Source organism: Oncorhynchus nerka, linkage group LG12 (assembly GCF_034236695.1).
Source record: "Oncorhynchus nerka isolate Pitt River linkage group LG12, Oner_Uvic_2.0, whole genome shotgun sequence".
In the NCBI taxonomy this organism is placed as follows: domain Eukaryota; kingdom Metazoa; phylum Chordata; class Actinopteri; order Salmoniformes; family Salmonidae; genus Oncorhynchus; species Oncorhynchus nerka.
The window spans coordinates 23,460,202-23,486,323 of record NC_088407.1 but is presented as its reverse complement, the minus strand read 5'-3'; the positions used below and the strand labels follow the sequence as shown (position 1 = coordinate 23,486,323).

At 43.8% G+C, this 26,122-nt stretch overlaps 2 protein-coding genes across 5 annotated transcripts; one reads left to right on the top strand and one right to left on the bottom strand.

Moving 5' to 3' along the window:
- Positions 1-2,482: 2,482 nt before the first annotated feature.
- mrpl52 (mitochondrial ribosomal protein L52) lies at positions 2,483-13,149 on the bottom strand. 3 transcript variants are annotated; one of them, XM_029674340.2, is made up of 5 exons: positions 13,081-13,149; positions 11,912-11,981; positions 11,704-11,783; positions 2,934-2,998; positions 2,483-2,777 (listed from the first exon to the last, which is right to left on the bottom strand). In XM_029674340.2, exons 1-5 carry the CDS (start codon positions 13,103-13,105, stop codon positions 2,634-2,636), a joined length of 384 nt encoding a protein of 127 aa, XP_029530200.1. In that variant the 5' UTR covers positions 13,106-13,149; the 3' UTR covers positions 2,483-2,633. The 3 variants fall into 3 exon arrangements, with proteins under 3 accessions (XP_029530200.1, XP_029530199.1, XP_029530201.1); XM_029674339.2 differs by lacking the exon at positions 13,081-13,149 and adding an exon at positions 12,219-12,324; XM_029674341.2 differs by lacking the exon at positions 13,081-13,149 and adding an exon at positions 12,219-12,324 and having other exon boundaries at positions 11,716-11,783.
- A 608-nt stretch (positions 13,150-13,757) lies between these two features.
- On the top strand, positions 13,758-26,012 carry LOC115137975 (LIM domain-containing protein ajuba-like). 2 transcript variants are annotated; one of them, XM_029674335.2, is made up of 8 exons: positions 13,758-16,465; positions 21,408-21,509; positions 21,621-21,688; positions 22,130-22,192; positions 22,342-22,472; positions 24,408-24,459; positions 24,599-24,667; positions 24,982-26,012. In XM_029674335.2, the coding sequence occupies exons 1-8, from the start codon at positions 14,932-14,934 to the stop codon at positions 25,111-25,113; spliced, it is 2,151 nt and encodes a 716-aa protein (XP_029530195.1). In that variant the 5' UTR covers positions 13,758-14,931; the 3' UTR covers positions 25,114-26,012. The 2 variants fall into 2 exon arrangements, with proteins under 2 accessions (XP_029530195.1, XP_029530194.1); XM_029674334.2 differs by having other exon boundaries at positions 22,339-22,472.
- Positions 26,013-26,122: the final 110 nt, after the last annotated feature.

The following is a 26,122-nucleotide window of genomic DNA, read 5'->3' as shown; positions in this document are numbered from 1 at the left end:
CTCTACCACCGTGTGCTGCTGTTCACTACAGCAGACTGACCTCACCCCACCTCCTCTCCCCCTCAGTGACTTCTGCACAATAAGCAACATCTGGTTCTCATTTCCCAAACAACACAAGGATGGGAGGAGAGAGAGGTATGAGTGGAGAGGAGGGGAAGTTGGAGAACAGGGGGAGAAGAGAAATACAGTAAGAAGTAGAAGTGAGAATAGAGGAATCAAGAGGAAAAGAGTTCTACTTGTACCTCTCCAGAAGACACGTCCTGGCTGTTTCACACACACCTCTGGGTTCTTCCAAAGGACATGTTAAGTTGGATTAAATGTGTCGTAGAACAATGTGAATACGGGTGTGAAGTTCATGCCAAGCCATTGTTCCAATGCTTTACAAATCTCACTTGGGAGGGAGCGAATAAGTGAGAGAATCAGTCTGAGAGACTTTGTATTCGGCAACAAAATACACTTGAGTGTATAAAACATTAAGAACACCTGTTCTTTCCATAACAGACTGACCAGGTGAATCCAGGTGAAAGATATGATCCCTTATTGGTGTCACTTGTTAAATCCACTTCAATCATTGTAGATGAAAGGGAGGTGACAGGTTAAAGAAGGATTTTTAAGCCTTGAGACAATTGAGACATGGATTGTGTATGTGTGTTGTTCAGAGAGTGAATGGGCAAGACAAAATATTTAAGTGCCTTTGAACAGGGTATGGTAGTAGGTGCCAGGCACACCGGTTTGTGTCAAGAACTGCAACGCTGCTGGGTTTTTCACGCCCAACAGTTTTGAGACGAATTGAGGCTGTTCTGATGGCAAAAAGGGGATGTGCAACTCAATATTAGGAAGGTGTTCCTCATATCTGGTATACTCTGTGTACATGGTTCTAACACATTACAGAACATGTCCTCTGTTATTAATGCTCATTGTTCATCCCACAGAATTTAGAATCATTCTATTCCAATTCTATTGTTCACCCATTGACACCACAAACAGTTAACACAAAAAACAATAAAAGAATCTGCAACTTAGTGGCTAGCACGCCTTAATTACAGTGGTGCTCTGCTGAGATTGGCAAGAAGACCTGAGAGAGGGAGAGAACGAGAGAGAAAGAGAGAGGGAAGGCAAGAGGGAGAGCGAGAAAAAAAGATAGATGAGGGAGAGAAATAGGGAGAGGGAGGAGAGGTAGAAAGGTTGTGTGAGAGAGAGCGAGAGAGAGAGACTGGGAGCTTAAGTGCCTTACCTCACTTTGTAAACACAGACTGTTGGTTAGTCAAAGTCACTCTAAATTACAGCTGACGCTACATATACAAAGTAAGCTCAAGGTTAATGAGGGCAGTCTACGGTACCCCTTTAGTACTCAAAATTACCATACGCTTGTGACAGAAAGAAAAAAAGAAAAAGAAAGAAAATATGAAATTAGAACTAGACTTCGTATCACTTAGCTTAGCTTCTAGTCTATTGTATAAGAGCAGCATTGGTGGGACGTGAACTGGGAAACTGTGTTACAGAGTGGCACACACACAGCAGAGGTTTAACACCGGGAGATGCCGGTGGGATCACTTCAGAGATGGTTAAACTGCCATGTCTTCAGGAACAGCCTCTTCATCATCTTACCAGACAGCAGCGTGGCACACACACACTGTCTCATAACACACTTTCCCTGTGTCTAAAGTGTGTCACCTACAGTAGGCTACACAGGAATGCACACTGATTGCAGCCTTACACTGCGCCTCCATTTTTTCATTAGGAGACTGATTCACACCCACAATGGAACTTTTTACAGCACCGCCAAGTGGCAAGAGGGCAGTCTGAAGGCAGGCTACCCGTAGTAATACCACATATTCATATTTTAACATTAGTTTCTATCACATTAACCCTAAAACAGTGTATCAACATTAGCTTCTAACACATTAACTCTAAAACGTTGTGTCTAGTTAAACGGAGCAGCCGCTCATAGCTTAGGCCTACATGTGATGTGAAGATACAAAAACACACAGCTGCACAACGTCACGTTTCTGTCTGACAACCCCTTCCTCTTTTCACCAGCCCCCACAGCACTCCCTCTAGACCAGTGGTTCCCAACCCTTTAGTTACTGTACCAACTGAATTTTACTCTACCTGGAGTACCCCTGAAGTACTCCCTCATGTGCATTTTACCAGTAGGACTATGGCCTCATGAGTCTTCTCAAGTACCCCCCTTGTGGATAGGCCAAGTACCCCCAGGAGTCCTAGTACCCCTGGTTGGGAACCACTGCTCTAGACTAGAGACTGCTGGAGACAAAATGGCAGCGAAGCACTGCTATTGACCTAAACTGGTAAAATGCTGCATTCTAGTGGGGAAAGAAGGACATGGAGTAGGGAAATAAATATATTACTCAAACTATTGTTAATAACTAAGCCACAGTAATAAGAGAAAGGGCATGTTCCTAATATATTTTCATACAGAAGTTCAAGAACAAGTAAGACAGTAGATTAACAGTAGGCAGTGGACTTACATTCAAGTTTAATTTCAGAAAACATTGAAAAGGGCTAAATAAGTACAAACATAAATGGAAAGACAATGCCATACACCAACTGCGCAAATCTCCTCCATTTTGTCAATAACTCAAGTGGGCTAGAACAGAAAATGTGATGATCACTTATTTTTTCTTCAATAAAAGGTTTCCTTTGGGTTTAAGCAGAAGAGATTTATTGCGTTCCTGCATTCTTTTGGCTTCTTCCTGTTTCTCCCTCCACACCTCCATCCCCTTATCCACCTCCGAGCTGAGATTCACTACACGTCTCTGGAAGAGACAGAGAAAGAGATGAGAAAAGAAGATGAGGAAGTGAAAAGAAGAAGAAATATAAAGGAGGTGGAAAGGACATCATATGTGAACTGTATTGAAATGAAATATTCAACTTTATGGAGGTAATATAGAAGGTTAACATAAGATACTGACTGCTAACGTCTCTCTCTCCTGCTTTCTCCTCAGCTGTCCTTTCAGGGGGGGTGCAGGCCGGCCATCTGTGTGTAAAACAAATACAAACAATCATATCATGTAGGCCTAAATCATATTCCCAACCACACACACACACACACACACACAGCACAAATCAGCTCCATTGAACAGCCATACATTAGGTTCCTGATTCCTGGTTCCTGATTAACCCTTGTGTTGTCTTAAGGGTAAAAAATGACTCACCACTATGTTTAACAGCAGAGAAAACCCCCTAAATGATCTCGTTGCTGAAGCCATGAGTGCACGTGTCAGTGCCCAAAAGGTCATAGATCTGATTTTTCAGTTGTCCAAGGAGGAACAAGAGCACAATGATTTAGAAGAGGAATCTGAAGAAGATGGGGAAGAATACAACCCAGAGCACAATGCATCATCTTCAGATGAAGAAATTCCCCCAAGCTGAAAGAGACATTTTTGTCAAAGAACAGCAAAATAACTTGGTCCTTGCCACCATATGACAACCAGGGCAGGATGGCAGCACAAAATGTCTTAAGGACGACCCCAGGGCCCACAAGACATGCAGTTGCACAGGACATCACCTCAACATTGTACATGTTCATCACACCAGCCATCGAAAAAAAATCATCCTGGAGATGACACATTTGGAAGTGTCATGACATTGGCCTGGGGGTAGGTTTATGACAGTCCTAAATACCTCTTCCCCCCTTTTCCCTCTCTCTACCCTACTGATGTGAAATTTGAAAACCCCTTGGTTAACATAGAGATTCTGGAAATGAACTATATTCTGGAAAATCCGACCAATTGAACATATGCGGTGGTACTTAATGAATATGATGTCAGTTTGTCATCTGGGACATTCTCATCAATGATAGGATGACAAACTCTACAGTGGAAAGTCTACACATCAGAGTTATCGGATTCACATGGAATTGTTGTTCAATTGAAATGTTTGAATATAAAATTATTGGTGAAGAGATGAAAAGTAATTTTAGCTTCCAAATGAGAGATTTGGGTTTTCATAAGGTTAGGGCTCTGCTCAATCAGTGGCCCCGCCCCTTTGAAGAGACATGGGTTATACAACTTTTCAGACACACCCTTCTCGCTTCACTATATAAAGCCTTGACGAAAATGTAACCTCCTGTTCCGAGGAAGTGAGGACGACGGTCCAATGTCAGAAGGGTTCAGATAATAACTACAGAACATTTGGCTTCGTTCTGTAGTTATTATCTGAACCCTTCTGACATCGGATATGATAGCACAGCTTCTTCCTCAGTCTTCCCACTCTTTCACTCAAACCCAGCCCTTTTCTTTTGTGTAACCAGCTGTCACATCTGTTCCACCCGCTAGGGACATTTTCCTTTTATTTTATTTTATATTTATTTAACCAGGCAAGTCAGTTAAGAACAAATTCTTATTTTCAATGACGGCCTAGGATCAGTGGGTTAACTGCCTGTTCAGGGGCAGAACGACAGATTTGTACCTTGTCAGCTCAGGGGTTTGAACTTGCAACCTTCCGGTTACTAGTCCATCGCTCTAACCACTAGGCTACCCTGCCGCCCCTTTATGACATAATTTGTAAACAAGGTATGATTAATTCTGTGTATATGTAATTCTTGTGATTAGTTAGGTATTTAGTAAATAAATAATGAAACCCAATTTTGTATTGCTGATTCAACTTGTTAGCCAGGGTTCGTGAAGATAACCAAGAATTTACAACTTTCAGATGAGACTGAATTAAGGTGACGATTAATATTGACTTCTATTGATGTAAAATATTACTAGGTCTTTAAGAGTTTATTCGGAAGATAACAGCTGTATAAATATTCGTGGTGCCCCGACTCTCTAGTTAATTACATTTACATGATTAGCTAAATCGGGTAATATTAATTACGGAGAAATTATTTTATAGAATAGCATGTCATATCACTTAATCCGGCATAGCCAAAGACACGACAGAGGGTTTCTGTAAATATGGAGACAACTGGAAAAGGATGGATGAGATTGACCTGCGTGCCTACATAGGGCTGGTGATCTTAGCGGGTGTTAACAGGTCCTGAGGCGAGGCTACATGTAGTCTCTGGGATGCAGAGAGTGGAATAGTGATTTTCCGTGCCACGATGCCACTGAAAGTCTTTCACACTTTCTCAAGAATGCTACGATTTAATAACCGTGAGTCAAGACCTGCAAGACGTGTGAGAGACAAACTGGCGACCATAAGAGAGGTTTGGGAGAAGTGGGTGGGGCGTCTGCCATACCTCTACAACTCTGGGCCTGAAGTAACAGAGATTGAGCAACTGGTTCCATTCAGAGGTACATTTTTGTATTCATATCTGTAATGTAAGAGATTTTCATTTTAAATTGTATTATGTATTGCTGTAATATCATTGATTTATGTGATTACTATCAGTATCACAGAAAACAATCTATTTTGTCAAAAGGTCACGGTCGTTTCTGGCCGTATATGCCCAGCAAGCCAGCAAAGTATGGCATCAAGGTATAGTTGGCCTGTGACGCACAATCCAGCTACGCATAGAATATGCAAGTCTACACAGGGAAACCGACCAGTGGAGGCCCGGGGAAGAACCAGGGGATACGGGTTGTACTTAATGTGACAGATGGACTGAGGGGGCACAATGTCACGTGTGACAATTTCTTCACCTCTTATAAACTCAGCCAGCAGCTCCTGAAGAGGAAGATCACCATGGTTAACACAGTTAGAAAGAACAAGCCCTCCCCCCCCCGCATTCCTCACAAGGGGTAGAGAGGCCTTCTCATAAAAGTTTATCTTCACACCCACCACCACTCTAGTTTCTTACCTCCCGAAGAGGAACAAGAATGTGGTCCTCCTGAGCACACTTCACAAAACGGCTGAGATCGTTGTCCGTGAGGACAGGAAGAGCCATCATCCTGGACTACAACCACAATAAAGGAGGCTTGGACAACCTGGACAAGGTGATTGGAACTTACAGCTGCAGGAGGATGACTGCCCGCTGACCCCTGGTCATCTTCCATAACATCAGTGATGTTTCCTCATACCATGCCTTTCGTAATATGGAACAATATCAATCCTACTTGGATGCCTAATAAGCGGAACAAGAGGAGGGAGTTCCTGGAGCAGCTGGGAAAGGCAATTGTAACCCCACACATTCAAGGAAGGGAGCGCCTCCCCCGCACAGCAGCGCTTGTGAAAGTTGTTCAGGGGGCTGAATTTTGTCCAGATCCACCTGAGGCTGCAGCAGGCAAGAGGAGGAGATGCCAATTCTGCTCCCAAAAGAAGGACTGTAAACCAAATACTATCTGCTGTACATGTGAGAAATACATCTGCAAAGTCCATGCAGACATACATGTGCTAATTAAAGTCAATTGATTTATGTTCTTCACGTTTTTGGTTTTGTATTGGTCATCTTATTTTATTGTTTATACACCTTGTGGGTGGGGGCAATGGTTTTTAAAAAAATGGGAGAAGACTAGTATTTTGAAGTTGAATTCCTCTTTGTACAGTATATATCACTATGTTGCCAAAAAAGTTCAAGACTGTTATTTTCCCTTCAACAAAATGCAATTAAAACTACTTCCTGCACATTTCGACTAGTTTCTTAGGCTATACAAGTGCCATCTCTTACGAAAAAAGTAATGTTTACACTTATGCAGTACCTTTAGCAATAATAATCCTCTACTTTAGTAAAGGAAACAATTATGACGGGTGCGTTGTAATAATAACAAGTGGGGTCCACGGATTTTAAATGCGGGTCATTTTTTTACCCTTAGGACAAGGGGAGTATACAGAATGTTAAGACTACACAAGAGGCTGTTTTCGCACTTGGTCCTTTTCAGCCAATTTTTGGGAACTTAGTGTGGTTCGTTAATATTTTGGGGGGCAGTGTGAACACTCCAAAGAAACTCGGACCCCTCAGAAGAGCCCCCGAAGTGAGACGATCTTGAGAGGTGGTCTGAATTTGGTTCGCTTGAATTCCGCAGTCCGGTTCCCATTTTTAGGGCAATGTAAACACAAAGCTTCCAAAATTCGCTTGTCATTATTCCCACACCACACTACTGCAACACCGTTTGCCCTGCAATAAACCCAAATGTGGCACAAAAAAAGGAGGAAGATTATGATGTGCATGTTCGTGGAAAAAAAGTGCTGTTTTAGGATATTGATTAACAATTGTCAAGGATGCATAGAAATTCCAAATATCTGTAGAGTTTTTAGTTCAGATTAGTTGTTTGCTATGTGACTATAGGCTAAGAGAGCTTCATAAACTGTTTATTGATTGTGGGGTTTGAATAGTGAGAGAAGACAACATAATGGTGAAAATCACAACATAGGGTACAAAATCAGTCCTAGCTCTTAAAAAGGGGCAGTAACCTACATTGGGAGTACAATTTTCAATTAAGCATCATTTAATCTGCAGTTATTATTCTGCTATTTATTCTGTTACACAATATTAACTTGTAAATATTATTGGTATCATATTAACTAAATGCAATCTATTGGCTTCCAAAATGTAACCTCAGCCATCAGAGCCACTGCCTGTTCACCCCGCTACCATCTAGAAGGAGAGGTCAGTACAGGTGCATCAAAGCTGGGTCCGAGAGACTGAAAAACAGCTTCCATCTCAAGGCCATCAGACTGTTAAACAGTCCCCACTAGCCTTAGTCACTGTTCAAGCCATACTCTACCCTGAAACTTAGAGATTGCTACCCTATGTACATAGAGTCATCGACGAACACTGGTCACTTTAATAATGTTTACATACTGTTTTACACACTTTAGATGTATACACAGTTTCATTTTTAACTAGGTAAGTCAATTAAGAACCAATTCGTATTCACAATGAAGGCCTGGAAAGAGGCAAATGGCCTCCTGTGGGGACAGGGGCTGTGATTAAAAACAAAAAAATATGAGAGACAAAAACACAGACAGACACTGGCAACAGCACAAATACAACAGCAAACAGTGCAGGTGTGTGAAGTAAAACATGTTTCCTCACAGAAGGCAATGCAATCTAGTGACACGGGGTGACAACTAGAAACAGCTACATGTCTCAACAACCTGTTCATCTATTTGCCCTTTGACCTCCTACAGGGACACCAGGTCCTGGGGTTTTAGGTTGACTGGGAGGGAATTCCACGACCAGGGGGGGCTGAGTAATGAAATGACCTTTTTCCATGCTCTAAACATTTTTGGGACTGTTAGCATAAAATAAGCTTGAGATCTGAGCTTGTATGAGTTTTAATTTCGAGCTAGAAGAGAGGATAGATCAAAACAGCGGTGTTTGAGCCTGTGTGTTGCTAGTGATGTTCTCCCAACAGCACTGTAGTTAGACATCGCCGATTGGTGACAAAAACAAGGGCTGCATGACACACAATCAAGAGCCTTCAGTGTAGAGCTTGAGGCTTGCACACGAACAGTATATCCAGAGTCCAACACAGAGAGAAAAGCACAACAAATCAACTACTAAGCTTTGTGCCGGTAATAAAACCTAATACGCAGCTCGAGTTTCCTGACAAGGTTCTCTTCACGGCTGGTGAAGCTCAACTTCCCATTCACCCAAACATTTGTATGTTTTGACTTGCTCTATAGAATGTCCTCGCACGGTAGTAATTACATGGTTTTCAGAGTGTTTAGTATTGGAATTCAGAACAAGCTTCAAAACGTACAGATTCTGTTGAATGATGTTGAAAAGATGTTTGAGCTTTTTCCAAAAGCCAAACTGCTGCCACTTGAATAGATAACTAAATAATCCGCATCAAAATGTCCATCAGCTGTCTCAATACGTCTTCCAATGTTGGTGTACCATAAGGACCAATTGAAGCTCCCCTGTGGTTTATTATCGAGATCAGGGGTAGGCAACCATGTTCCTGGATTGCTGCAGATACTGCAGGATTTTGTCTCAACTAGGCACCACTACTGAGCTATTTAAGTACATTGATCAGCTCAGTGATAGCCTCAATTCAACACACCTGGTTTTCCAGGTTGGTTAAATCAAAAACATGAAGTGGCTGCAGCACTCCAGGACCAGGGTTGCCTACCCCTTGATCTAGATAATAAACCACAGGGGAGCTAAAGTTGATCCTTGAGGCACACCTGAGCGCAGCTCTATGACGTAGGACCATCTGCCTTAACACACTGGGTTCTATTTGACAGAGCATGACCAGTAGTCCCAACACACTTCAATCTCTGCACCAATTTCACATGGGGTAACCCTATCAAATAATCTGCCTGCATCAAGACATTTTTTATTAAAAGAGTTCAGAATAGAGGTTCTCTCATTAGGGAGCTGTGCATTTTTTGGGGCACACTAAACCTTCACTACTTAACCAAATTTGGAAGGATTATTCAGATTACCAGCAGTAGTATATAACCACTGCTGTACACACCTTTTCTATTCATATACTGTCTTTAAACACCATTATATGTTTGTATACATTATAAGTATACAGCACCAGTCAAAAGTTTGGACAAACCTACTCATTCCAGGTTCTCTTTATTTTGACTATTTTCTACATCGTAGAATAGTGAAGACATCAAAACTATGAAATAACACATGTGGAATCATGTGATAACCCACAAAGTGTTAAACAAATAAATCAAAAGATATTTAAATGAGATTCTTCAAAGTAGCCACCCTTTGCCTTGATGACAGCTTTGTGCACTCTTGGCATTCTCTCAACCAGCTTCATGAGGTAGTCACCTGGAATGCATGTCAATTAACAGGTGTGCCTTGTTCAAATTTAATTTGTGGAATTTATTTCCTTAATGCATTTGAGCCCATCAGTTGTGTTGTGACAAGGTAGGGTTGGTATTCAGAAGATAGCCCTATTTGGTAAAAGACCAAGTCCATATTATGTCAGGAAGAGCTCATATAAGCAAAGAGAAATGACAGTCTATCATTACTTTAAGACATGAAGGTCAGTCAATCCAGAACATTTCAAGAACTTTTAAAGTTTCTTCAAGTGCAGTTGCAAAAACCATCAAGTGCTATGATGAAACTGTCTCTCATGAGGACTGTCACAGGAAAGGAAGACCCAGAGTTACCTCTGCTGTGGATGATAAGTTCATTAGAGTTACCAGCCTCAGAAATTGCAGCTCAAATAAATGCTTCAGAGTTCAAGTATCAGACACATCAACATAAACTGTTCAGAGGAGACTGCCTGAATCAGTTCTTCATGGTCGAATTGCTGCAAAGAAACCACTAAAGGACACAAATAATAAGAAGAGACTTGCTTGGGCCAAGAAACACGAGCAATGGACATTAGACTGGTGGAAATCTGTCCTTTGGTCTAATGAGTCCAAATGGGAGATTTTTGGTTCCAACCGCCGTGTCTTTGTGAGATGCAGAGTAGGTAAACGGATGTGCATGTGTGGTTCCCACCGTGAAGCATGGAGGAGGAGGTATGATGGTGCTTTGCTGGTGACACGGTCTGTGATTTATTTAGAATTCAAGGCACACTTAACCAGCATGGCTACCACAGCATTCTGCAGCGATACGCCATCCCATCTGGTTTACGCTTAGTGGGTCTATCTTTTGTTTTTCAACACAACAATGACTTACACACCTCCAGGCTTCGTAAGGGCTATTTGATCAAGAAGGAGTGATGGAGTGCTGCATCAAATGACCTGGCCTCCACAATCCCCCAACCTCAACCCAATTGAGACGGTTTGGGATGGACCGCCGTGTTATTTCATAGTTTTGATGTCTTCACTATTATTCTACAACGTAGAAAACAGTAAAAATGAAGAAAACCCCTTAAATGCGTAGGTGTGTCCAAACTTTTGATTGACTGGTACTGTGTGTAATATATACACACACTGATCTCTGACATTGCCCGTTCTGATATTATGTGTGTTTTATTGCTAGGTGTTACTGCACTGTTGAAGCTAGAAACCCAAACATTTCGCCGCACCTGCGATAACATCTGCAAATCTGTGTACGTGACCAAGTTTCATTTTAGTAAATTAGCAGACAACCCCCCCCCAAAAAAAGTTTCAAATGTTCTTGTTCGCATACACCTATTTAGCAGATGTTATTACAGGTGTAGTGAAATGCTTGTGTTCCTAGCTTCAACAGTGAAGTAATATCTCACAACAAAACACACATTATATCAGGATGAGCAACGTCGGAGTCCGGAGTGTGTGAGATACATACCCAAAAGTATATACACCGGCTTGTTGAACATCTCATTCCAAAATGATGGGCATTAATTTGGAGTTGGTCCCCCCTTTGCTGCTATAACAGCTAACACTCTTCTGTGAAAGAAGAGCCACAGTGGTAGCGTTTTCCTGGCATCTGCCAAACCCAGACCATTTCAGACCATTTCAGATTGTCAGGGATGTCCATTGCTCGTGTTTCTTGGCCTTTTCACCTCTCCACTCCAGCCTTGTTAATGTGGATGCAGGCGTGCGCTCTCTGCTCTCTCCAGAGCAACTTAAAGGAGCATTTGACTTGCAAGTATCTAGCTGTCCGATAACACGTTCTGCTGAGAATGGCTTGTCCTTAACTTTGCAATAACCCAGAGTGCATTGAGTGAATGTTGCAAAAATATTGTGGTTCCTTTCTAAACATAGCAACTTGAATGCAGAGGACTAGGACCACAAAGTAAGTGAAGTGAACTGCCAAAATAGTTGAGTCCTCATTCAAAGGCAAGGACAGTGTGAATACAAAAGATAAGTTATTGTTGTTGTTTTTCTTTCTATCTAAGAGTTCACTAGGACAATATGTGAAAACAACCTAAAAATGCATGCTCCTACATGTGAACTTGCCTGCAAAGGACCAGTCAGGGAGATCTGTCATGGGGCCATACTCTGTTCCACTGCGGGCCAGACCATTTCTATGGACAAACCCATTGAAATTGTAAAGAACTAAGCATATCAAAACAGAGCCGTAATAGCTACAATTGTGTGTGTGTGTGTCTCATTTTGTTCTGACAGTTGTTTGTCTGTGTCGTTTAGAACTTACTCGGTCCTCCACTTGATTCCAGCCTGTGTCCCACACGTCGTAGTAAAACAACGACTGGAATGCCTCAAAGCTGAAAACAGACCATCAGGAATTCAGTTCATTTAGGCTCTCTAGTTTCTTTTGCTAGCTAACGTTAGCTAGTTGCCTAGACATTTGATCAAATCTAGCGTAACTAGCGATCTGTCTAGCTCAATATAAAAAACAAACAGATTGTCAACTGGGAGCCGACTGATATTCACATTTACAGCAGAAAATTACCATTAGATCTTATGAAAAGTATAAGCAATTGACTTGTAAATAACCTCACCTGTACAGCACAATGTCCTTAAGGGCGCCGCCATTTTGGATTTTTATGTAAGAACCATTTATACCACTAGATGGTGGTCAAGATACGCCAAATACGTTGTGGAGTTGAAACCAAGTAGCAACAGGCAGCAACGTGTGATGTTGCAATTGTGTTATATTGTAACACTGTTAATTAATCACGTTATGTTACAGTAGCCAATGATGAGCTGGACTTCAGGTTATAATGATGATACATTTACAAAATACAATTTATCCAGATAAGGGTTTGAAGTATGAATTGGTTGTGGTGTAGTCTTATTTTATCATCGTAAAATTACACACTTTCTTAAAATGTTACTATCCCCCCCAAAAAGTAGTTAATTGTATGTAGTACACTTGAATTATTTTAAATTTAAATGTAATTGCACACACAAACACAATTTGAGTTTGTCATCATATAACATTTTGTCCCCCAAAGTTGATAAACCATGATTTTGAACCATCTTCTCCCATGCTCCGGCTGCTTTTTCTATACTGAGTAAGCCATTAAGTATTTTTCTGTTCAACTTTACAGACAAGTTCTCACTCGCCTTCAGTGAATGCTCCAGTCAACTCAAGGGAGCATAGCGGGGAGGGGAGAGGCAGCCAGGCACACACCGACGGTCGCGCGTTTCATTTTAGGCTACCGTTAAGGGCAATGAAAGACTAGGGAGCGAGCAGGGGGGCTTCGGGGTAGGCAAAATGAGCCTACCCGAAGTACAAAAAAATGGTTTAATAAATATTTGATTCATGTTAGGGTTAACGTCACCAAAACGAAACAGAGTGCATTGAAGCGTATGGCAGTAGCAAGCAAAAAGGCACTGAAATAGTAGCGAGATATTTACTTTGTATCGTCCTTGGAGAACACATACACTCCGGAAAAATCTCAGAACCGTGTCACTAGAGAATGTTCTTCCACACATTCCACAGACTGGGAGCATAATAAAGTAGTCCCCTAAATAGGTCTACTGCCATTTGAACCATGTTATTCTAGGCACGTAGGCCTACCAAAAGCATATTTCAACTGTGTCAGGAATTGGAAACAAGCAACGGACCCTTTGATATAGCTTTCTGCCTTAGGGCACAACATATAGGTGTGCTGTTGATAAGGCCTGGGGCAATTAACATACCTGAGACTGGGAGGTATTTAAGAGAGGTCATAATTGTGTAATAAATCAGTACCCACCCATGTGAAAAATGTGAGAACACAATGATGTACGTCCTACGTAAAGATTATACTTGAGTATAACATATATGCTCTTTATCCACAATCCCACATGTATTCATATTTTATAAGCACCTAATTGAATAAAAAGTATACCCTCTAATTCGTTTTACAGTTCATAATTAAGAAAAATACAGTTGATGTCTTTTGGTGTCTCCCCAAACTAGTGGACTGCGTATGAATTACGAGATGTGGTGGGATGTTATCCATCCGCGATTGCTGTCAGAAAGGTGTTCCGGCGTTAATGAAAAGCAACGAGCCAGTGGCTGATAAAGGAACGAGAGGGGGAGGTAAGGCATTTTGGGGAAGAAAGAAACCAAGTTGGTGGAGCTATGTGATACATTCACGGAGTGGATTAATTGTATACTTTTTTTTCTCCTGTGAACATGGTTTGGCAATGGTCAGTAGAGTTAACGGCACCATGCGTCCTGTTCTCAAATGTGTTCGCTGAATTTTTGGAGTAAAATAATTAAAAAAACGGGAATGATAGCATAACGCATTCTCGAAACATCGAATGGTTTATGTTTTCTTTCAGTCCGCTTTTTGATCATCTGTTTTTTTTTTCTTCTCCCTTTTCAATATCGTTTTCATGTCATAAAAAAGTCAATAGAAAAGTTTAGACAAGCAACATTTACTACAAAAACGGACTTATTTTCCTCCTTCCACTGGACCCCACGAGCGCGACGAGTGATTTTTCAAAAAAGCTTTTGCTCTGGAACATCCTGAAGAAAGGATAACTTCACACACTGGACTACATTTGCCTTTAAAAAACATTATAACGGGGAATATATCTCACAAACAAGAGTAGAAAAGTTATACTGGTGCCAGCTGCGTGCGAAACAACACATAGCAGAAACGCAACTCGTCTTTACGTGACCGCTAGGCAACAAGTCTAGCCTAATGTAAAGGACCATTCGTTCACACTAATGCAGGTGTGGAGCCACCTAGAATCATACGAGACCAACAACTTCAACTTATTGAACCTGTCCTAATTAGCCCTATTTCTTTGTTTTTATTTCCAACATTAGAAGTATTCCACTTCTAACTCGATGGATTCACATGCGTTACCATCTACCTGTCTGCCTGTAGTCTCCACAGCCAAGACAAGATGACTGTGAACACCGTTGTTCAAACATGATTACGTCGTTATGTGATCCTCCCAAAATGTCTTAATCGTCTTATTTAACGTCTGTTTTTATTTATTGTCTGTGTACATATAGCCTATATGTCTGTCTGTCTGTTGGTTGTTCTCATTTGGGGCTTATTTGTTGGTTTTTGCATATATATTGCAGGGTCTCTGTCATTCAACTACTGTAGTTCAACTGTACTGTAGACATACTTGAGACTTAATTTGTTTCCAACTCACACGCTGTATTTATTGAGAACGTTAACTTATACCATAGTGGTTTATTAACAGCATTTCTTTTTACTTGATTATTCAGAGTTTTAGACGACCAGGTTAGACATTACGATGGACCGACTTGGAACTAAGTTATTGGAGAAGTTGAAACTGACTGACTCAGGAAGTGTGAAATTTGCCAGTTCTAAAAAGAAAAATGAGTTGGTCAACAACAGCAACAGCAATGGGAACAACAGTAGTGGACTACCACCAAGCCTGAACACTGCCACTTCCTCACCTTCAAGACCTGGTCAGTTCTCTCTCACCTCTCCAACTTCAACGGAGGCGTGTGGGCTGGCTAGTAGCGGGAAGGGATTGGGTGAAAGAGTCTCCTCTACCCAGCACCTCTCAACCTCCATCATCCCCCAACCTACTGACTGCGAACATCAACCCTACTCCCCCTCGACTCTCGCCCCCCTACGGCGCCGGTCGACCCAGCAGCGTGCCTCCTGCTACCTGGGGGAGGGCGTTGACATCCAGATGAGGCGTGAGTCAGGCCTGGGGGACTGTGATCCAGCTGGGTCCAAGGCCTCTCTGAACCAGCGCCGCTACTCTCTGGAGCTCCAGCAGCTGGTCCGACGCCAGCAGCTCCTCTCCCAGCCTCCTCTGTCCCACTCCTCTGGCCCCCCTCCGGCTTACCCCGTCCCCTCCTCGGGTTATGGCTCTGCTCCCCGCAGTGGGGCCATGGCTGAGCCACACTGCCCTCCCGAGCCTGAGCGTCACAAACGCCTCTCCCTGCAGGAGGCGATGTTCTACAAGAGGCTGAGCACGGGAGGGGAACTCTGGGAGAGCACCAGACCGGCCTCGCTCTCTCACTCCCCACACCGGCCCTCTGAGATGGGTGGAGGAGGAGGGTTCTTCTTCCCCCCAGGCCCAGCACTGAGCCCCTGCTCCTCCTTCAGCCTACAGGAGTCAGTGCTGGTCAGTCCCAGGTCCAGCTTTGCCTCCAGTACAGCCAGCGGTGGAGGGGGAGGGAGCCCTATGGGCAGCCGCTGTAGCAGCAACCGCACCAGTGGAATCAGCCTGGGCTATGACACGCGCTACTCAGCCTCCTCCACCATGGCACAGCAGCTGCAGTTCTCCCTGCACACAGGGGGCTCCACCAGCGGACAGGGATACACAGTCTCAAGCAGGGCCGGGACGCCCTCTGGGGCTGGAGGCTGGCAGGACTACCTGGACGGGGTCTTCTCACCTGGAGGAGCAGGGGTTCAGGATGGCCGGCACTCCTACCCACCTGCGTTGGGGAGCCCGGCGGCTGCCTGTTACCGGGCTGGGCCCGAGTGGTGGGATGAGAAGGGAGCAGGGGCAGCCCGAGGAGAGGAGACTGGCATGGGTGCTGCCGGGGAGCGGACGCGCTACTCTGACCTCCCGGGTACTCACTACCAGGAGGAGCTGACACGCCTGTTGCTAAGAGATGCAGCGCTGGAGGGTGAGGGGCTACACATGGGTGGGCTGATGCTCAAAGAACAGGTCAATCCTCCAATCAATGCCCTCGCCAAGCTGGCAACACTCATCAATACGGCTACGGCTTCCAGACCAATCAAAGCCCAGGAGGAGCCGGGAACAGGAAGGGAGCCGTCGTCCGAGAATCGCCAAGAGTTCTTTGGTGAGATCATCAAACCTCTTCATCGCTGTCATCTTTATCACTTTGTTTTGTTAGTGTCGCGTGCATGTCTTTTTACATTTTTTATGGAAGGATTGGATGGGTGAATAGATGGATAGTCAGATTTTGATAGATGAAAGAGAGAAAATTGGATGGATCGTGTCTCGAGACCTGCATGAACTTGTAGGGCGGCCTAGCTATCACACAAGCAAAGGGAAAGAGAAACGTTTGGCCCTCAGGGAGCTAGCTAAGTCAGAGGCCTATCCAGACAAGTAGAGCTGCTAGGCTGGGCACATCAGACAGAAAGGAGAAGAGAGACGCAGAGAAAAACAAATGAGGAGGAATTATCATAGCTGACATGCATTTATACACGCACCAAAGAGTCTCTGTGCAACAAAGTCACTCAGCCACAACTTAGAGCACTGAATCACATTCTCCAAGAGACTCTTTTGGTATAGAACAGTTTTAGGCTGGGTTAAGCACAGACCAAGACGTTGCACATAGAGGGCTGATGAAAGGTAGCTATGCATACACTGAACTGCAAACCTTAGCTCAGCTGTAGTTCAGACACAAATGATATGTTAGTGATGAACACAGCACTGACCATTAGTATGAGTCATAGAGAAGATTACAGCTTTGGACCAGCACTGTGTGTATATGTCTTGCGTATGTGTGTAGTGTGGCAGGATGTGTGTGTGTATTGTGTGGCAGGGTGTTCGGAGTGACTCCAGGCCATAATAATATAGTGGGTGTGTGCAGGGCCGGACTACCCCATTTGAGGCACCTATTTCCAGGGCCCCCCAAAATATAATTATTATAGCTTATAGTTTCTTTAAAAAATATAACTTCCTGCAGAGAAAAACTAGCAGTTTTATAATGCTATTCTACACATTTAGTGATGAGGCTGAAAGAAAAATCTGTTTTAAAGCAAATTTCATGCAATTCTACACATTTTGTCGTAGCATATGAACACGTCATAAGCAATCAGTTTTTTGGGGGGGTTGGGGGCCCAAGGGCATGTGTAAGCCGGCCCTGGGTGTGTCTGTAGGGCGTGAGTCATGCGTGTGCTGGTTTGTGTTACCCTGCCTTGGCGTGTGCAGGGGCGGTGTGCTGCAGCCTGTTTTTCTTCTGCCCAGGTATGTGAGCCCTCGGGGGATGGGAACTGTGTCAACTTGGCTAGGCTCAGAGCTGTTAACACTACTGAGGCTCTTTACAGGAGCTCAGACAGAGGCTGTGAAAATACCGTGGTTTTAGTAGGACCAGGAGTTACCTAATAAGTCAGACTAGCTAGGTTTCCGTTCAGTTGCCGACAGATTTAATGTGAATATTCTAAAATCTGCATAAAAACAATGTGCACATTTTCCCACCAGATATGTTTCCATCAAATTGACTTGTTGCGGATAATTGAGTCTGATATGACGTAGTGCACATAAAAATAACTTTTGCAGTTAAATTCCCATGTACCCAAGAAAACGAGTTAAATGGGTTTCCATTGCATTTTCAACTCCACTGATGGTTTTGTCACAATGTGTTATGCGCATGTGATCTAGCCAACAGCTGGCAGATGCAGTGAGGGTAGGCTACCTACATGATGAGATTATTATGGACAAAAACTAGATGATTGTTATTAGTCAAACGGCAGTATCGCTCATCATGGAACCAGAATCGTTATTTTATTTAACTAGGCACCAGAATGAGAGACCCTCCATATTTATTGGAAGGGAGGATCAAGTTCGTCACCTTGTGAAGTTCAACTTATTTCATCTGTAGTCTAATAAACTTGTTCCCTGAGTCGTAGTGGGAGGACCACACAACATGTCACTGCGTGACTCCCAAGTTTACTTTGATATGACGGTTATTATATCAATATTTGCCCATAAAGGTGTTTCCACCGCCATTCATTGTACAGACACAAAAAGATCCAACCTTGTCTAGTGTATTTTGTTTGGTCAATCTTTGGCTGTTTCCATCACACCTGTCGTTACATTTTTTATCAGACATGTACTGGACTCGCATAGAAAGGTTGGATGGAAAGCTGGTTAGTGATCAATTTCTTGGATACAGTCTGAAACGAAGCACTGCAACAACTTTGAATGTTGGAATAAAATACCAGTTGAACTTACTCTACCAGTTGTCAGTGCAGTTGGTCCTTCAGTGGGACAAAATAACCACAGGAAAGTATAATATACCTGACTTTTTAGAGTTCCTGTACTGCCATTGAAATTTAATTTACCTGGCACATGTGCAAAACCATGTAAACACCTGCAAGACTGTGGTTAATATGTATGCATCACGTGCATGTACGTCTTGTCCATGTAAATGCCACACACGGAGACCTGCGTTTTGAAGTCTGTTTAATACTACTTTCCTGTGGATATTTTGCCTCAAATTTCGACCCACTGAAGGACCAACTCCATGGACAATCGGCAGAGAAGTTCAGGTATATACTGAAACAAAAGTACACTGCTCAAAAAAATAAAGGGAACACTAAAATAACACATCCTAGATCTGAATGAATGAAATATTCTTATTAAATACTTTTTTCTTTACATAGTTGAATGTGCTGACAACAAAATCACACAAAAATTATCAATGGAAATCAAATTTATCAACCCATGGAGGTCTGGATTTGGAGTCACACTCAAAATTAAAGTGGAAAACCACACTACAGGCTGATCCAACTTTGATGTAATGTCCTTAAAACAAGTCAAAATGAGGCTCAGTAGAGTGTGTGGCCTCCACGTGCCTGTATGACCTCCCTCCAACGCCTGGGCATGCTACTGATGAGGTGGCGGATGGTCTCCTGAGGGATCTCCTCCCAGACCTGGACTAAATCATCCGCCAACTCCTGGACAGTCTGTGGTGCAACGTGGCGTTGGTGGATGGAGCGAGACATGATGTCCCAGATGTGCTCAATTGGATTCAGGTCTGGGGAACGGGCGGGCCAGTCCATAGCATCAATGCCTTCCTCTTGCAGGAACTGCTGACACACTCCAGCCACATGAGGTCTAGCATTGTCTTGCATTAGGAGGAACCCAGGGACAACCGCACCAGCATATGGTCTCACAAGGGGTCTGAGGATCTCATCTCGGTACCTAATGGCAGTCAGGCTACCTCTGCCGAGCACATGGAGGGCTGTACGGCCGCCAAAGAAATGCCACCCCACCATGACTGACCCACCGCCAAACCGGTCATGCTGGAGGATGTTGCAGGCAGCAGAACGTTCTCCACGGCGTCTCCAGACTGTCACGTCTGTCACATGTGCTCAGTGTGAACCTGCTTTCATCGGTGAAGAGCACAGGGCGCCAGTGGCAAATTTGCCAATCTTGGTGTTCTCTGGCAAATGCCAAACGTCCTGCACGATGTTGGGCTGTAAGCTCAACCCCCACCTGTGGACGTCGGGCCCTCGTACCACCCTCATGGAGTCTGTTTCTGACCGTTTGAGCAGACACATGCACATTTGTGGCCTGCTGGAGGTCATTTTGCAGGGCTCTGGCAGTGCTCCTCCTGATCCTCCTTGCACAAAGGTGGAGGTAGCGGTCCTGCTGCTGGGTTGTTGCCCTCCTACGACCTCCTCCACGTCTCCTGATGTACTGCCTGTCTCCTGGTAGCGCCTCCATGCTCTGGACACTACGCTGACAGACACAGCAAACCTTCTTGCCACAGCTCGCATTGATGTGCCATCCTGGATGAGCTGCACTACCTGAGCCACTTGTGTGGGTTGTAGACTCCGTCTCATGCTACCACTAGAGTGAAAGCACCGCCAGCATTCAAAAGTGACCAAAACATCAGCCAGGAAGCATAGGAATTGAGAAGTGGTCTGTGGTTATCACCTGCAGAACCACTCCTTTATTGGGGGTGTCTTGCTAACTTCTTGTCTATTCCATTTGCACAACAGCATGTGAAATTTATTGTCAATCAGTGTTGCTTCCTAAGTGGACAGTTGGATTTCACAGAAGTGTGATTGACTTGGAGTTACATTGTGTTGTTTAAGTGTTCCCTTTATTTTTTTGAGCAGTGTATAAAGCAACATGTAACGTTTTGGTTTCATGAGCTGAAATAAAAGATAACAGACATTTTCCATATGCACAAAAAGCTTATTTCTCTAAAATGTTGTGCACATATTATGTTTTCATTCCTGTTAGTGAGCATTTCTCCTTTTCCAAGATAATTGATACACCTAACGGGTGTGGAATATCAAGAAGCTGATTAAACAGCACGACACAGGTGCATCTTGTGCTGAGGACAATGAAAGGCCACTCTAAAATGTGCAGTTTTTTCACACAATGCCACAGATGGCTCAAGTCTTGAGGGAGCTTGCAATTGGCATGCTGACTGCAGGAATGTCCACCGGAGCTATTTTCAGAGGATTGAATGTTCATTTCTCTGCCATAAGCCGCCTGCAACGTTGTTTTAGATAATTTGGCAGTACGTCCAACTGACCTCACAACCACAGACCACATGTAACCACACCAGCCCAGGACCTCCGCATCTGGCATCTTCGCCTGTGAGATCGTCTTGAGACCAGCCACCCGGGCAGCTAATTAAACTGGGTTTGCACAATCAACTCTATGCAAAGTAAATGGTTCCCTAGTGCATGAGGAAAATGGTGGTCACACCAGATACTGACTGGTTTTCTGATCCATTCGTAGTCCTGGGCCTGTATTCACAAATCATCTCGGAGTAGGAGTGCTGATCTAGGATCAGGTTCCCTCTGTCCATGTAATCTTATTCATTATGATCTAAAAGGCCTAATGATATGTTCTAAGTAGTTAGGTTTGTCAAATGTACCTGACCAGGAAAAAGTACCAGGCATTTTTTGTTGTTGACTTTGGCTTGTGCTGTTTGACTCGGCAGACCAAGACATGTTCTTGATGAAGTGACCTCACCCGGAAGGAATCTGGGCTCATGTCTTGTTCAGTAATGGTTGTTGATTGTGTTGCAGGTACATGTGTGAAGTGTAGGAAAGGTGTGTATGGCTCGGATAATGCTTGCCAGGCTCTGGACAGCCTCTATCACACACGCTGCTTCACCTGTGTGTCCTGTGGTGAGTTGAACACACACACTGCGTCAATACACTATATGCAGTTTATAGTCAGGAAAACAGCTCTATCAATTTAGCGTGACTGTCCTGGGATTGTCTGTCCATCTGTCCCAGGTCGCACCCTGAGAAACAAGGACTTCTACAACGTCAATGGCTCTGTGTACTGTAAAGAGGATTACATGGTAAGAGGTCGAGGTCTTTATCTCACTCAGTGGCATTGTTTGTGTCTTTTTAAATATAACCTTTAACTAGGCAGTTGAGAACAAACTCTTATTTACAGTGACGGCCTACCAAAAGGCAAAAGGCCTCCTGCGGGGACGGGGGCTGGGATTAAAAATATAGGACAAAACACACATCACAACAAAATACACAACACTACATAAAGAGAGAATTCATAGACATCAGTGCCTTACATTTTTTATCAATTCCTTACTGGAGTTTTACATATTGCTCTTCAGGGTTGGGGTCAATTAAGGAAGTACACTGACATTCCAATTCTCTTCAATGCTTTTCGATTAGGAGCATGTGGAATTGGAATTTGGTTTACTTTCTGAATTGACCCCAACCCTGGTGCTTTCTATGGTATGATGTAAAACCATGTTCTCTCGTCTCTCCATACTCAGTTCTCAGGCTTCCAGGCTGCAGCAGAGAAATGCAGTGTGTGTGGCCACCTTATCCTGGAACAGGTGTGTGTGTGTGTGTTTAAATGGTTTTGGGGGGTCCTTGTATGTCCAATGTTTCATTTGTGAATCTAAATGTGTGTGCGTTAAATTGAATTTATGTTAATGTCAAGGGACCTTCCCTTATCTACTGTGTGGTCCTGTTTGTCCAGCAGATCCTGCAGGCAATGGGGAACTCCTACCACCCTGGCTGTTTCCGCTGTGTGGTGTGTTCCAAAGCCCTGGACGGAGTCTCCTTCACTGTCGACCACCTCAGCAACATCTACTGTGTCTCCGACTACAACAGGTGAGACGGGGTGTCCAGTAGGCCAGACTGAGGCTTTGATATACTACAGACGGGGTGTCCAGTAGGCCAGACTGGGGCTTTGATATACTACAGACGGGGTGTTCCAGTAGGCCAGACTGGGGCTTTGATATACTACAGACGGGGTGTCCAGTAGGCCAGACTGGGGCTTTGATATACTACAGACGGGGTGTCCAGTAGGCCAGACTGGGGCTTTGATATACTACAGACGGGGTGTTCAGTAGGCCAGACTGGGGCTTTGATATACTACAGACGGGGTGTTCCAGTAGGCCAGACTGGGGCTTTGATATACTACAGACGGGGTGTCCAGTAGGCCAGACTGGGGCTTTGATATACCAGTAGGCAGACTGGGGCTGTTCCAGTAGGCCAGACTGGGGCTTTGATATACTACAGACGGGGTGTTCCAGTAGGCCAGACTGGGGCTTTGATATACTACAGACGGGGTGTCCAGTAGGCCAGACTGGGGCTTTGATATACTACAGACGGGGTGTTCCAGTAGGCCAGACTGGGGCTTTGATATACTACAGACGGGGTGTCCAGTAGGCCAGACTGGGGCTTTGATATACTACAGACGGGGTGTCCAGTAGGCCAGACTGGGGCTTTGATATACTACAGACGGGGTGTCCAGTAGGCCAGACTGGGGCTTTGATATACTACAGACGGGGTGTTCCAGTAGGCCAGACTGGGGCTTTGATATACTACAGACGGGGTGTTCCAGTAGGCCAGACTGGGGCTTTGATATACTACAGACGGGGTGTCCAGTAGGCCAGACTGGGGCTTTGATATACTACAGACGGGGTGTTCCAGTAGGCCAGACTGGGGCTTTGATATACTACAGACGGGGTGTCCAGTAGGCCAGACTGGGGCTTTGATATACTACAGACGGGGTGTCCAGTAGGCCAGACTGAGGCTTTGATATACTACAGACGGGGTGTTCCAGTAGGCCAGACTGGGGCTTTGATATACTACAGACGGGGTGTCCAGTAGGCCAGACTGAGGCTTTGATATACTACAGACGGGGTGTTCCAGTAGGCCAGACTGGGGCTTTGATATACTCCAGTAGGCCAGACTGATGAGGCTTTGATATACTACAGAGTAGACTAATTAATTGTCAAGCTTTTTAGGGTCAGAGAATACAATTCAGTTGACCAGTTTGTACATTACTAGGGCACTACATTACTAGGGCACTACATTACTAGGGCACTACATTACTAGGGCTATATGTAGTTATATTCTAATATTGGAACTCTTGTTGTCCTGTAGAACGTTGTCCATTACTAGGGCACTACATTACTAGGGCACTACATTACTAGGGCTATATGTAGTTATATTCTAATATTGGAACTCTTGTTGTCCTGTAGAACGTTGTCCATTACAAGGGCACTACATTACTAGGGCACTACATTACTAGGGCACTACATTACTACGGCACTACATTACTAGGGCACTACATTACTAGGGCTATATGTAGTTATATTCTAATATTGGAACTCTTGTTGTCCTGTAGAACGTTGTCCATTACTAGGGCACTACATTACTAGGGCTATATGTAGTTATATTCTAATATTGGAACTCTTGTTGTCCTGTAGAACGTTGTCCATTACTAGGGCACTACATTACTAGGGCACTACATTACTAGGGCACTACATTACTAGGGCTATATGTAGTTATATTCTAATATTGGAACTCTTGTTGTCCTGTAGAACGTTGTCCATTACTAGGGCACTACATTACTAGGGCTATATGTAGTTATATTCTAATATTGGAACTCTTGTTGTCCTGTAGAACGTTGTCCATTACTAGGGCTATATGTAGTTATATTCTAATATTGGAACTCTTGTTGTCCTGTAGAACGTTGTCCATTACTAGGGCTATATGTAGTTATATTCTAATATTGGAACTCTTGTTGTCCTGTAGAACGTTCGCTCCTAAATGTGCTGCCTGTTTACAACCCATCTTACCCGCTGAGGTGAGTCTCATTGTGTTTCCTTTGCTCTGTGTGTGTTAAACTATATCGAGACATAACTCAATGCCGCTCTGACCAACTTCATACCGCTACGTGATTGTAATGCACTGACTAATCTCACTGCTGCTGTTTTGGGTTACAGGACAGCGAGGAGATACTCAGGGTGGTGTCTATGAACAAAGATTATCACTTTGAGTGCTACCACTGTGAGGTTAGGATGGCCTTCATCTAATAATAGCAGCTAACAACTATGTAATGTGGTCGGTCTGTACCCGGATCCTTAAATCAGGCTGAGCAGGCATTTGTTCCTACCCAGCACTAACACACATGGTTCAACCACAGTAATCAAGGGGCATCATTGGTTGAATCAGGTGTGTTAGTACTGGGCGGAAACAAAACCCTGCAAGTCGCCAGGACCATAAATGAAGAAGTGACTCACTGCTTGTACTGTATTTATTTTAATAAGCATTCAACCTGAACTCGAATCAGATGTAATGTTCTCTCTGTGTCCGTTTGATTCCTCAGGATTGTGGGAAGCAGCTCTCGGATCAGCCGGGTTCCCAGTGCTTCCCTCTGGACTCTCATCTCCTCTGTCACTCATGTCACATGATGCAGGTGTGCGCCTCGCATAACATTCCCCCTCACAGCACGAACTGAGGAAGAAACTATGCAGCAAACATTCATACCCTTTCAACATTCCTTCTTTCCGCCACCCTTTCTCACTGCTGCACACCCAGATCATATGGGTTGCTGTTTACTTTTCATTTCATTTACTTTTAAAATTCTACTCAGACCAGCTCTTACACAAAAATGCTGGTAAAGGCTTTCAACACAGAGCAGGTGAATTTACTGTATGGTCCAGAGTTTGAACACCTGTCTGTGACATGGGCCAAGTTCATTAGGGCACACTGTATCAGAACGTTTTGCAACAGAAAATGAAAGCCAGCATTTTATTGGACAAGTACAGATAGTACCTCCTGGAGCATTTGTCCATTTAGTGGCTACTGAACAGCACCCAGGTGCGACAGAAGTCCTGCTGTTCTACGATCACTGTACCGTAACATTCTCATAGGGAGAATATAGCCTGTTCCCAGATCAGTTTGTGCTTTCTTGCCAACACCTATGGTCATTGGCAAGCCATTATTTTACAGATCTGGAGCCAGGCTAGGAATACAAAACTACTGCTTTCTTATTATTTCCTGACCATGTCGACTGTTTGCTTATAGACCAGAGGTATTCAACTCTTACCCTACGAGGTCTGGACCCTGGTTTTCTGTTCTACCTGATAATTAATTGCACCCACCTGGTGTCCCAGGTCTAAATCAGTTCCTGATTAGAGGGGAACAATGAAAAAACACAGTGACACTGGCTTCAAGGCCATAGAAGGGATTTATCGATCTGCTTAACCCGTTTTTTAAAAATGTATCTATCACTAGCAAACAATTTGCACTTAAAATTGGACATGTTTACCTTAAGAGATTTAAGTGTTTCTTGTAAAAGTAAAAAAACAAACATTCCTGTATCTGTTGTAATTAATAAATATTTTCCTTTTTGTGTGTTTGACTAAGTGGTCTTTTCTATTGCAGTTACAATTTGTCTAGGTGGCACTCAAACATAGTATTCAGGATAGCATGCTTACACGTATACTACACAGGGAAAATACATG